The sequence below is a fragment of the Protopterus annectens genome, chromosome 8.part0 (assembly GCF_019279795.1).
Source record: "Protopterus annectens isolate FY-2018-M chromosome 8.part0, PAN1.0, whole genome shotgun sequence".
Lineage (NCBI taxonomy): Eukaryota > Metazoa > Chordata > Ceratodontiformes > Protopteridae > Protopterus > Protopterus annectens.
In genome coordinates, this window is record NC_056741.1 from 234,450,624 (window position 1) to 234,463,675 (window position 13,052).

At 42.6% G+C, this 13,052-nt stretch overlaps 1 protein-coding gene across 1 annotated transcript in view; it reads left to right on the forward strand.

The window, feature by feature from the left end:
* LOC122808201 (rootletin-like) overlaps window positions 1-10,421 on the forward strand; it is a 546,256-nt gene extending 535,835 nt beyond the window's left edge. The window contains exon 11 of the mRNA XM_044079170.1: window positions 10,251-10,421. Coding sequence (XP_043935105.1) covers window positions 10,251-10,421 — 171 coding nt within the window. The remainder of the gene's footprint in view (window positions 1-10,250) is intronic.
* Window positions 10,422-13,052: the final 2,631 nt, after the last annotated feature.

Consider the following 13,052-nt stretch of genomic DNA (forward strand, 5'->3'; position numbering starts at 1 on the left):
GGCTTCAAAGAGACTTAATTTACGAACTCTCTGTAACACTCACAGGACAGGTGTCTGATGAGGTGAGTGACAAAGTTGCCTCACAGCTCGCAACCCTGGAATCGATCTCCAATTCGTCCATGAGGTTGTTTTCACACGCAACTGAAGGAGCAGCTAGAGCTGCGGGTTCAGGCATAGTTATGAGGCGTCACACCTGGATGTGCATTTGTGACCTTGCGGATCCATTCAAATCTTCCTTTTTGAATGCTCCCATTGAAGCATCTTCCCTGTTTGGCTTCAAGGTAAAGGACACTCTGGCCAGGTGTGAGCAGGATGGTAAGACCCTGTCTGCTGGTAGGCATACATTTTTCCAACTCTCAACGTTCCTTCTCTAGGAACCAGAGGAGTGGGAAGATGTGGCACAAAGAAATCTCAGGGTCCTTTTCGTGCCACACGTGGTGATGATATCCCCAGGGACAGACGGTGTAACAATTCCGGAAGACACCCTTTTCGAGGCAGAGGGGGTCCATGCAACCAAGGCTCCAGAGACTCCTTCTCTGGACAGCCTTACCAGCGCTCCTAAAGAGTGGCCTGATTGCTTGCCTCTGGAAGCAGTCGGGGGTCGTTTCTCTCTGCACCAACCTGCCTGGCTCTATCACCATCGATTGTTGGATGCAGAACATCATTACCAGAGGTTACACCATTCCTCTTATATCTTATCCAAAACTTCCAACAAAACTTCCCGACATTCCACCCAGTCAGAGGGAAGAAACAACTTCAGAAGTAAGAAAGCTGTATCAAAAAAGAGTCATCCAACTAGTCCCACCAGACAAATCCGGATCTGGATTTTACTTAAGATTCTTTTTGGTACCAAAAAAGACAGGGGACTGGAGACCCATCCTGGATCTCAGCAGTTTGAACAAACATGTCTCCCAAACCAAATTCCGGATGGTCATGGTTCAGTCCATCCTCCCCTTTCTCAGGGAGGGTGATTGGATGTGCTCGATAGATCTCCAGGATGCGTATTACCATATCAAAATGGAAAAATGCTCCAGGAGTCTGCTTTGCTTCCGGCTAGAAGCCAATCATTACCAGTTTTGCACCCTGCCATTTGGTCTCTCTGTAGCCCCTAGAGTGTTCATGAAGTGCATGGCAGTGGTCACAGCTCACTTGAGACTGCAAGGATTCCGGGTGTTTCTGTATTTGGATGATTGGCTCCTTACCAACCCCACCAAGCATCTTCTGCTAACAGCCGTGCAATAGACCCTTTCTCTGGCAGAAAGTTTGGGGATAACTGTGCACGGGGAGAAATCCAACCTTGCTCTGGCCCAGCAGATAGAATTCATTGGGGCAGTCTTCGACACTCTATCGACACTCAATCCTGTCTGGTGTCACTCCCAGCTCACAGACTCCAGAGGTTGAGGCTTCAGCTTTGGGTGATACTCTGTCAAAACAAAGTCTCGGCAAGAGACATTCTTCAGGTCCTAGGATCCATGGCAGCCTCCATACCAATAGTGCCTCTTGTGAAACTGCATATGCAAATCCTCCAGTGGCTTTTTCTCTCTCAGTGGTTCCTGAATCATTACCTCCTATGTTTTCAGATCCGGATAACCAACTCTTGCAAACAGGACCTTCTTTGGTGGATGAGGCCAGACACAGATCTTTGGAGCTGCCCATTCCAACCTCCTCAGCCCAAGGCCATTGTGACCATGGATGCTCCCATGATAGGGTGGTGGGGCCATTTCCAGGGAAAGACAGTCCAAGGCGCATAGTCCATGCGGAGGCCAACTTGCATATCAACGTTCTGGAACTGAGAGCGGTGCTGTTAGCGTTGCAAGCATTCCATCTGGTCCTCCCCTCTGGAACGATTGCAATTCAGTCAGACAATATGTCAGTAGTCTGGTATATCAACAAGCAAGGAGGAACCAAATCCTACCCTGTGTGTCAATAGGCCATGAGAATTTGGCAATTGGCGATAGATTCCAACTGTTTTCTGATAGCAACGCATATCCCGGGGAGCTTTCTACAGTTGGGGCCAGCCTTGCTGCAACCTCTTCACCTCCCCTTCAAACAACAAATGCAGCAACTATTTTGCCCTATTCCCCCCGAAGAGGGAGACCCCGAGGGACGCTTTGATTCACGATTGGCCCACAGGACTTCTCTACGCCTATCCCCCCATTCCTCTGGTTCCACAATTCTTAAAGAAAGCCATTTGGCTGAAATGCAAGGTGATCCTCATAGCCCCATTTTGGCCTCGACAAGTCTGGTTCCCCTTTCTTCAGCCTCATCTGTTGTACCCATCATGGATTCTGGACCCTATTTCAGATCTGATCTCTCACCCCAAGGGTTGACTCCAGTCTCAAGCTGACAGTTTGGTGTCTCCACGTCCGCTAGTTGCAGGCAGGATGACCTCCCCTCTCCTGTGTGTGATATCATTCTGGCTTCTCATAAACCATCCACCAGAATGCTATACTGGGACAAATGGAAAAGATTCTCTATTTGGTTAGAGGAAAGGATGCTAGATCCGTATTTGGCTCCAGTCACAGCAGTCTTACAATACTTGTCTAAGTTTTTTAAAGATGAAGCTGCAGCCTCTACCATACGAGTACATCTGGCAGGAATTTCTAATTATCATAATGGATTGAATGGTACTCCTCTCATATGACTATGTTTGTGCAAAACCTTTCTTAAAGGAATATCTCACATTAGACCCCCAATCAGGCAGCCTGTAGAGCCATGGAACCTCACACTAGTCCTCCAGTCTTTGACCCAACCCCCCTTCGAACCCGCAGCGAATTGTGGCATCAAATTCTTGTCGTGGAAATCTCTCTTTTTGGTAGCCATCACGGCATCCAGATGAGCTTCAGAGTTGCAGGCATTGTGCACCAAAAGACCCTATTTAATTTTTCATAAGGACAGAGTATCACTCTGGATGAACCCATCCTTTCTTCCCAAAGTTGTTTCTGAGTTTTCCATCAATCAGTCTATTGATCTTCCAGTATTTTTCCCTAACTTTTTTAATAAAGGTGAATACTGCCTACATTCCTTGGATGTACACAGGCAGTTGCAATACTATTTGGACAGAACCAAAATGATGCGTAAGACTGAACAACTGTTCATTTCCTTCTCTGGGCCTAGAATGGGAAACTCTATTTCCAAGGTCACTTTATTGAAATGGCTAAGGGGCTGCATACGTTCCATTTATTCATTTGCAAAAGAACCTATGCCTCAGAATATTAAAGCCCATTCCACCAGATCTATGGCAATTTCTGTAGCCTTCCATTCCAGAGCGTCTATGGATGACATTTGTGCAGCAGCCACTTGACTAAACCCCACACTTTTATCAGTCATTACAAATTAGATGTCGTCTCCAGAGGGAGAGCTGCCTTCGGCTCAATGGTTCTCAGGAACGTTTAGCCATAAGGGCCACCCAAGGATGATAAGGTAGCTGGGGATTCTGTCCCATCGGTGATGAATGGAAAGAAGATTAACAACATCAGATAAAGAAGTTATGTCTTACTGTAACGTTCCATCTGTGTTGTTCATCTTCTTTCATTCATCACTTCCCACCCTCCTTCCCCCGCCAAAGGCTCCTGGTGGATTCTTTGGGTCCTAGCGGTGTCTTAAGGTATTTGCACAGAAATGGCCTCTGCTTTACTTGTATGACATGGGCAAACTCGATCTGAGGTAACAGGGAGAAGGGCATTGTGAGTAGAAGCTTAGTTCAAGAGTTTGTTTGGCTGGCGCGAGCTTGGTAATAGGCTGACTCAGTTCCATGGGCTCAGAACCGATCTTATCAGTGATGAATGAAAGAAGATGAACAGCACAGATGGAACGTTATGGTAAGACATAACTTCTTTTTTCATCTGCTTCCTTGAGTTTTCCCAAAATCTCATAGGATCATTGCTTCTCCTTTTCTAGCTTTCCTGCATTCTTTTTTCACCTTCTTGTCCTCGGAGTTCACTTGTGGCTTCTGGTGAGTAAATGGTGAGGGTGCGAAGAAAGGTGAGGTAGGATATTGCACTGCAGTGTTTACAGGTGTAAGTATGCTGCTGTGTTTGACATTAATTTATAACGTTTCAGAGTTCAGTACTACAATACCTGCTAGATGTTCATTCAGTATGCTTTCTGCTTTCTTGACCATCATGCCTCTCCCAGTTGGATGTGACCTCTCCATTTCCTGGAGATGAGACCTTCTGTCTTTTAGACGCATCTGGAAAGGCCATCATTCTGGCAGATGTTGGGGTGTTTACTGGAATCCTGGCAAAGAAAGCTCTTTGACTTAGCCTAACCTCACTCCCTGTGCAGGGAAACACGCTTCCCACCCCTCACAGAGACCCACCATGCCTCTGTATGTGTTTGAGCACTCCAGCTCAGTCATTGATAAGAACTGCCATAGAGTGGCTTGCTTCTCTACTCTGATTTTTTAAACACTGTTATTAAATTATCACTTAAAACAAAGGCAAACCTACAATCTGATGTCCTTTTCATTCTTCCTTACAAATGGGTTCTGATCCGATCCTCGGATCCAACTCTGCTGCATACAGTAGACTTTTGGTCCAGCTCTTGAGTTGCTCCCTCAACCCATAATGCCCTATACTGTCCCCATTGCCTCAGATCTCGTTTGACACCATCTTAGTTAGAAGCAGGTTCTGCTCTTGGGCTAGTAAGGTTGATTTTTTCATTATTATTATTGTGTGTGTGTGTGTATTTATATATATATATATATATATATATATATATATATATATATATATATATGTGTGTGTGTGTGTGTAGATACACACACACACACATATATATATATATATATATATATATATATATATATATATATATATATATATATATATAAAATTCTCTTCTCTGACATAAACATATTTTTTCATCTTTTCTTTATTCCCTCTTGGTTTTGGGCGAGAGGTACTAGTATTTCTCTTCTCTATTATTGCTTTTTTTTCTTTCCCCTATAGCATTGTTGGTATATTTCTCTCTGCCTTTTAGGTAACTCTTTAATACCATTGTTGGTATTCTGTTGTATTCTCTGTATTGTCTAAAAAAAAAAAAGTTTCTTTTTTGCAATTATTTTTCTTTCTTTTAGTTCTGTACATTCTGTTGTTTATCCCCTATGTCAGAGAAACTGTCAGGGTTTAAAAAATGCCCTTCTTGTGGGCATAAGATCCCCAATTCAGATGCCCACAAGAAGTGAGTTTACTGTCTAGGATCAGACCATTTCAAAACATCCTGTACAGTATGCTCGACCTTTAACCCTTGAGCTTTATCCGACAGGTGAAATAAGCTAATTCTTAAAAGACTACTACCAGTTTCTTCTGGGGCTCAAACCCCCTCCAAGTCAGCTTCTTCAGAAGCAAAAATAGGTTTCGTCTGAAGTCCCCTAAGGTGTCCTTGGAGCCTTTGGAGAAGATAAGAATATTTTTGGATTTGACTTCCTCAGATCCCAAGTCTGGAATTCTTCCTTTGGATCCTTCACAGTACTCTGATCCAACAGCATCGGCTCTGATTGTGGTCTGTCCACTCCCTTCCACTTGCTTGTCAGATCCCAGGCCCTTGGATCTGAGAGCTAGTTCTTCACATTACTTCGGAATATACAGTTAAGCCTGTATCTCTCTCCTTGCCAGTTCATCTCGTCTAAACTCTAAAGAAACACTCCAGGCCCTCTTCCACAGTGTCTTTCAGGAGTTTGTCAGAGGTGGATGTGGATAGGATGATGCGGAAATTTCTCAGGGCTCAGATCCAGATGAGGGTCCTGCCAGCTCTGTTCCCCTCCTGGATCTGTGAGTGCACCTCCAAGGTCTATACTGAGTCCCTGTCCAGTCCTTTGTTTCTGAGACCCAGGATCCAGTATCCCTAGATTCCATGTCTGCTGAGGATTTTAAAAGGACCTCCTCCCAACTGGCCACTCTGCTGTCCATTTTATAATGCTTCATTGAGGTTGATCTCCCATACAGTGGAAAGTGCCTCACAAGCAGCTGGTTAAGGGATAGCCATAAGGAGGCATACATACATGTGGCTGTGTGATTGTGTGGAGCCCTTTAAGACATTCTTTATTAATGCCTGATTTGATGGCACTTCCTTGTTCTGGTCATCAATCAAGGACATGCTTAACCACAGGGAACAAGAAGGAAAGACACTGTCTGCCGTGGGAATCAAGTTTTCTACCCCTCAGTGGACCTTTTCAAGAAACCAGCTAGGCGGTAAGAAGATGTGATGTGGTTCCGTAAGTCTCTGGAACCTTTCCAAGGTTCACGGGAGGAGAATTCCTGCAGAGGAATAAGCTTTTAGACATTGCCCAAGAGGCAGAGGGGGCCCGCAGAAACAGGGCTTTAGAGACTTTTTTTCAGATAAGCCATATCAGCGCTCCTGAAGTGCTGCCCGACTGATCAACTCTGGAGCCACTCAGGGGTCAATTCACCTAGCCGTTTGGACAGATAATTACAAAAGATTCTTGGGTGTTAAGAATACTGTTTTCCCTTCTTCCTCCTCTTCAAAGGAAGAAACTTCCCAATATTCCACCCAGTCAGAGAAAGGATCCAGCACAAGAAATGCAAAAGCTGCTAGAGAAAAGAGTCATCCAAAAGGTCCCACCTGACCAGATAGGATTCAGAACTTATGCTTCTTTTTTAGTGCCAAAGAAAACAGGGGACCTCAGACCCATTTTGGATCTAAACAATTTGAACCAGTATGTAAAGAAGATGATGTTCCGAATGGTCATGGTACAGTCCATACTGCCCCTTCTGCACAAGGATGATTGGATGTACTGCATAGATCTCTAATATGCTAACTATCACATAAAAATACAGGCTGTCAAGGAGATACCTACACTTTCGTCTGTGAGCCAATCATTACTAATTCAGAGCTCTGCCCTATGGACTCACCGCAGCCTCAAAGGTGTTTACCAAATGCATGGCAGTAATAGCAGCTCACTTGAGGCTCAGCAGATTTCGGGTGTTTCCATATCTAGACGATTGACTTCTCACCTCCCCATCCAAGCATCAACTTCTACAAGCCAGGGACACTTTGCTCCAGATTTGCAACATTTTTAGGTATCTCAATAAATCTTACCATATCAAAATTAGTCCCAGTACAGAGCCTGGAATTCGTAGGGCCTTTTTTGAAAGCTATAACTCCGCTTCTTTACCTCACCACCACAACACATCCTTAACTCATTACATCCTAGGGCTACCTCAAGATGCATCTGCAGTTAACTCCTACTGATACATCTAGGCATCAAATATTGCTTGTTCATATTTGCATCAATAATTCCAAAATCTTGCTATGTTCAAGGTTTTAAAATATTTCATCTTAAAGCCTACACAATGGCAAACTCAACTGAATTAATGTTTGACCTCTGTCTAGTGCAGTTAAATAGATAACTGTCGTTTTTATGATATTAATTTATATGGATATAATTTTCACATTTTTCTAAATATCTCAAAAACCAAGTAAGACAGACAGAACTCCTTAGCCTCATATGAATGCTGTCAGCTAGATGAATAAAATGCTGCTGATAGTATGTGTGTAACTTGAGTGGTTGCTGAGATATTGTAAGTTGTTTACAAAATATTAAAAATTTAAAAGTTACAGTATTTACTGTGACTTATAAAATTTTGTTTAAGACCTAGAACCTAAAGAATATTACCACTATAAATAAAAAATAGTTTGTGCTGAAGAGTTTGCCATTTATACTTCTTTCATAACCATTATGGTTCCAGAGATATGAACATTTAAACAAATGTGAGGATACAATATGATTCTGTCAAAAGGCATAGGGATTCGCCCACTGGAAGTTACAGTGCAGACTTCCTAAGCTCCATTGGATTGAATGAGTTAAGACATGAGGGTTCAGTCTGTACTTTCTCAACCTTCTCCTCCAGCAAGATTAGTGCTGCAAACTCTGGGGTCATTGGCAACTGTCATACTACTAGTTCCTTTAGCACGTTGTTGCGAATTTTCCAGTGGACCTTGGCTGCTCCATGGTTCATTGTTTGTCAACCCCCTATCCTTTCCTATAAAACATACTCCGGTTTGGAAACGTCATATTCGTTAGTGGATTCAGTCCAATGATCTTTTTCTGGGCAGACCTTTCGTCCCCCCCCCCCCCCCCAAAGTGACAACAATGACCACATACACTTCTTGACTGGGGTGGGGGGCATTTCCTGGGAAGGATGGTCTAAGGCATGTGGTCACCTCTGGAGACCAATTTTCATATCAGTGTTCTACAGATGAGAGCAATCCTAATGTTGCAGGCCTTTCATTGTGCTCTCCCTTTGGGGACTATTGCACTTCAGAAGGATAACATGTTGATAGTCTGGTATATCAACAAGCAAGGAGGAATCCAGTCTTACCCCCTGTGCAGAGAGACCATGAGAGTTTGGGAATGGGCAATCACATCAGACCACTTTCTTATTGCGATGTATATCCTGGGGAAAATCAGTGTGCTAGCGGACAAACTAAGCACATCCATTCTGATGCCTCAAGAGTGGTCTCTCTGTCAGTTAGTAGAGAATATGATTTTCAGACGTTTAGGCCAGTGTTGCTGCGACCTCTTTGCCCCCTTAACAAATGCAGCAAGCACTTTACCCTGATCTTTCCTCATGGGAGTCCCTGAGAGACATCCTGAATCATGTAGCCCCCAGGTCTCCTTTATGTCTACCCTTCTCTTTCCCTGATTCCACAATCCTTGCAGAAAGCAAACAAACGGCCCAGTCATCCTCATCGCCCTCTTCTGGCCTCAGGAAGTATGGTTCCCCCTCCTGCGTTCACTTCCGATATCCTCCATGGATACTTGAGCCTGCTCAGGATCTCTTATCCCATACGTCAGAAATTCAACATCCCAACCTCCACGCCCTCAAGCTAACTACATGGTTTCTCCACTTCCAGTAATTGTTAGACAGTCCAGGCTTTCTTCCCCAGTTTGAGATATTATTTAGGCCTCCCGGAAAGCTTCTGCCAAGAAAGTCTACAGAAGCAAATGGAAAAGATTTTCTATTTGGGCTTCTAGCCAGAATAGCAACCATTTTTTCAGCCCCAACTTCAGCCATTCTTCTTGTCCAAATAACTCTTTTTTAAAGAAGGGGCAGGTTATTGAACAACTAAACTTCAGTTAGCAGCAATTTCAGATTTCCATTCAGGAAATAAATCATTTTTCTCTGGCCTCTTCCAGATTGTGCAAAGCCTTCTTAAAGACATTTTTCTTCTCAGACTTCTGATGAAAGACCCTTCTCCTCCTTGATACCTTACTGTGGCCCTTTGAGGATTAACTTGGAAGCCCTTTGAACCATCTGACAAATGTTATTTGAAAATTCTTTCTTGGGAAACTGTCTTTTTGGTAGCTATAATTTCAGTGATAAGAATTTCTGAACTTCAGGCTGTTTCAGCTAAGTCCCCTTACATTGCTTTTCACTAAGATAGAGTTTGTCTACTGACTAAACCCTCCTTTCTTCCTAAAGCGGCATCTGAAAATAACATTAATCAGTCCATTCAATTACCATTTCTTCCCAAGATTTTCTAATAATGGAGAATACATGCTTCATTTCCTTGATGTGCACAGACAACTATGTTTTTATCTTCACAGAATAAAACAATTCAGAAAGTCAGACCAGCTTTTCATATCCTTTCCCCTAATCACCTAGGTCAAGCAGTGTCTAATGTTACTTTCTTTATAGCTATCATCAGACCAACATTACATAATTTGCTCTCTTCCTTCTGAACATTATTCTGCATGTACTGTTCCCACGATTTCCATTTATTTCTAATTATGTTTTTCCTTCAATTTTCTGAAGTTCCCTCTTCCAGTTCTTTTTATCAGTTTTATAATATTCAGTACTTCATATACAGTTGGTTTAGACTTTGTTTTCCATTTTCTAGTAATTGCATTTTTGGCAGTCAAAAGAATTAAACTTAGCAAGGCTTTACTATGTCTAGGCATGCCTCTCTCATCTTTTGACAGTGTATATGCAGAAGGTATGTGTCCTGCTTTGTGTCACCCTCCCCCAGAATGGGCATATTCACACTCCTCTGCTTGCATCAAATGCCTGAACCACTAATGGAACTCTAGTTGCCTGAGCTGTAGTCAGGGTTTTGTGTCTGTATGCAGGCATAATACTTGCTAAGTGCCATGCTGTCAAAGATCTGGTTTATTTTAGGTACCTATGAGACTAACATTTCTGTAACATTTACATTTGCCTCCTTAATAACATGTGCCAGTTGTGTTGCTTTCCTTCCTCACACGACTGCTGTTTTTGTTGCAGCTGATGTTGAAGAATGAAGCAGAGAAGGCTAGCCTCCTGGAGAAACTGACTCAAAATCAGAGGGAAACTGATGCACTTAGGTCAGAGCTGGATCTTCTGAGGAAGGAAACAACAGCTCAGCAGGCAGCAGAACAGGTATGCTTCATTTCAAATGTCGAAGTTTATACTTAAACAGGTTATATGGGGTGGATACTCATGGGAGGAGTGTTAGTTGTGCTTGCATTTGACCTCTTGGTGACCTGTGCTGTAAAATTTATGCCTTTAATCTGGTGATATAAATATACATTGCTTTTTAATTTTAAGTAGTTGAATTTGATATATCACAAGGGGAGGCCACAGTAGTGCAGTGGTTAGCGTTGCCGCCTCACAGCAAGAGGTTCTCCGGTTCGATTCTCTGCTGGGGTGCCTTCTGTGTGGAGTCTGCATGTCCTCCCTGTGGTCGTGTGGGTTTCCTCCCACGTCCCAAAGACATGCTCTAGGTGGATTGGACACTCTAAAGTAAGTGCGTGCGTGTGTGTGCCTTCTGTGGAAGGTTGGGCACCGGGCTGGCAACTCGTCACCATAAAAAACTCCACTGCCAATCATGAGCGGACAGGTGATCTGCTGTGGTGACCCCTAACCGGGAAAAGCCGAAAGAAGAATTTGATATATCAGAACCCTTGTCACATGCCAAAGCACCTAATGAATTGTCAGTTGCTGACCTTTTTCCACAGTTTTTATAGGTTTATAGGTATATACAAGGCTAATAACCACCAAGGCCTTTATAAGCCTAGCTGTGCAGTCCAACCCAATTGTATCCCTATGTGTCATGGGCATTTATTAGGAGGGGATGTGCTAGTTGGGAGGTTTCTAGAGGTTATGTGTGGATGGTATTTTTGTGTAGGCATTATTGTCTGCCTCTATCAGAGACATGGGAGCCAGACCCAGGATGAATTTCAGATTTCCAATCAATTGGTCAAGGCTACACATAAATAAGGGTAGGGTTGGACTCTGCTTCACATGGATGGTGAGACTGTTTTAGAGCATGGGGATCCTCTGAGAGACGTTTGTCTTGCCAACATGTATAGTTTAGGTCACAAGCAAAATTTTAATCCTTAGATCAAGTGGTATTAATGATGTTCATTTTGAGGATGTGCAGAAGGTTCATCAGAGCTGGATCCAAAGATTTCTTGTATGTCAGGTATATAGACTGTCTCTTAGTAACCTGTAGGAGACAGAATATAGAAATAGGACTTTAAAGCGATATATATAGAACAGTGTGTTTATACTTCGGACTCTGCTAGTAAGGAACATTTGTAGGCATTCCAACTGTTGTATATGTCTGGTCAGATACATGCCCAGAGGGCATTATATTCAATTATGGGGTGTTAAGGTTTGAATAAAAGTGTCACTATAACTTCTTGGACCTGGATGCCATGCTGTTACTTTTAAGTTAGGCAACATACAGTGATTTTCTTTCTACCTTGGACACATGTTGGTCAAAGGCCACATTGCTGTCTACATATGTTCCCAGATCCCTGACTACCGGTTCAGCTCTTATCGATGGAGTAACTAGCCTGGGTGGCAGTTTTCCCAAAAGACACTGTAATGCATTTCATGATATTGAGTTTTAGTCCATGACTTTGACACTGGTCAGTTGTCTGTATAGACCCTGTTGTAAGATTTTTGCCTAATAGGGGAATCCATGGTAGCTCCCAGTTTGCAATCATCTGTGAACTTGGTCAGCAAGATGCCCTTGACATGAAATTTTACCTCCAAGAAGTAGTTGCCAAATAAGAGCTGTTCCAGCACGCAGTCCTGAGGTACCTCGCTGTTGACCAGTCTGTTAGTGGAACTGGAATCTACAACCCTGACTTCTTGAGTCCTGTCTGTGAGCCAGCTGTCAGTCCAGCGAGTTACGTAGGAGTTGTTCTACATTGTAATTTTTCTGCTGTTACTACTCTGAAGAGAAATTTATGCCATTCTGGATTAAGATTTCTCAAAAACTTTGTTTTTACTTAATTGATGCAGTTTTGTCATCTTTTTTTATGAAAATGCAAACAGTGTATTGGACTTCCAAAATGGCTGTACACTGATCAACGGGTTGATTAGTGCAGTTACAATGTAAATACTGAAACTGTGAAAAAAAAGCCAATTAAAGTTATTGGTTTGGGTAAAATTCAGTTACTGGATAGTAATTACACTGCCTGGATGTCAGCGAAGAAGAAATTTGGAGAAAGTAAGAGAATATCAACCAGAAAAATGTGTGAAAAACCTCTTCTTGAGAAGGCTGTTACATCTGTTCAGTAAAAAGCAGCCCAAGTTTCAGCTTAGGGGCAGAAGATAGTCTCCAGTAATTTAGAGGAAAAATGAATAAATCAAGTGCACTCAGAGGTATTTTAAATAAGTGAAACCTTGAAGGTATATATACATTCAGTTAACAAAAGGCTGAAAAGTAGAAGAAGCTTTAACTAGCTATTTAGATGAATGCTACAACTGTAAAAATCAGAGGTTGAAATGGCTGGGGGGTGGGGGGTGGCTGGCTGAATATGAGGTTTCCTAAGACAAGCTTTTTCCAAAAACAGTAAATTTAGAAGGCAAAGCACACAGAGAAAACATGAAACTTTATGTACAAGAGAAACTGGAACAAATAGACTGTATTAATTTTATGAAAGTACAAATAAGCAACTGGACAGGTGTTCCTCAGTAAGTTTGTTAATTAAGAGGTTACATACATATTGTGTATGCCCCAAATCTAGCCGTAATAAAACAGCCAAGACTTATAATAGTAAAGAAGCAGTCATACCAGCAGAAAGAGTTACT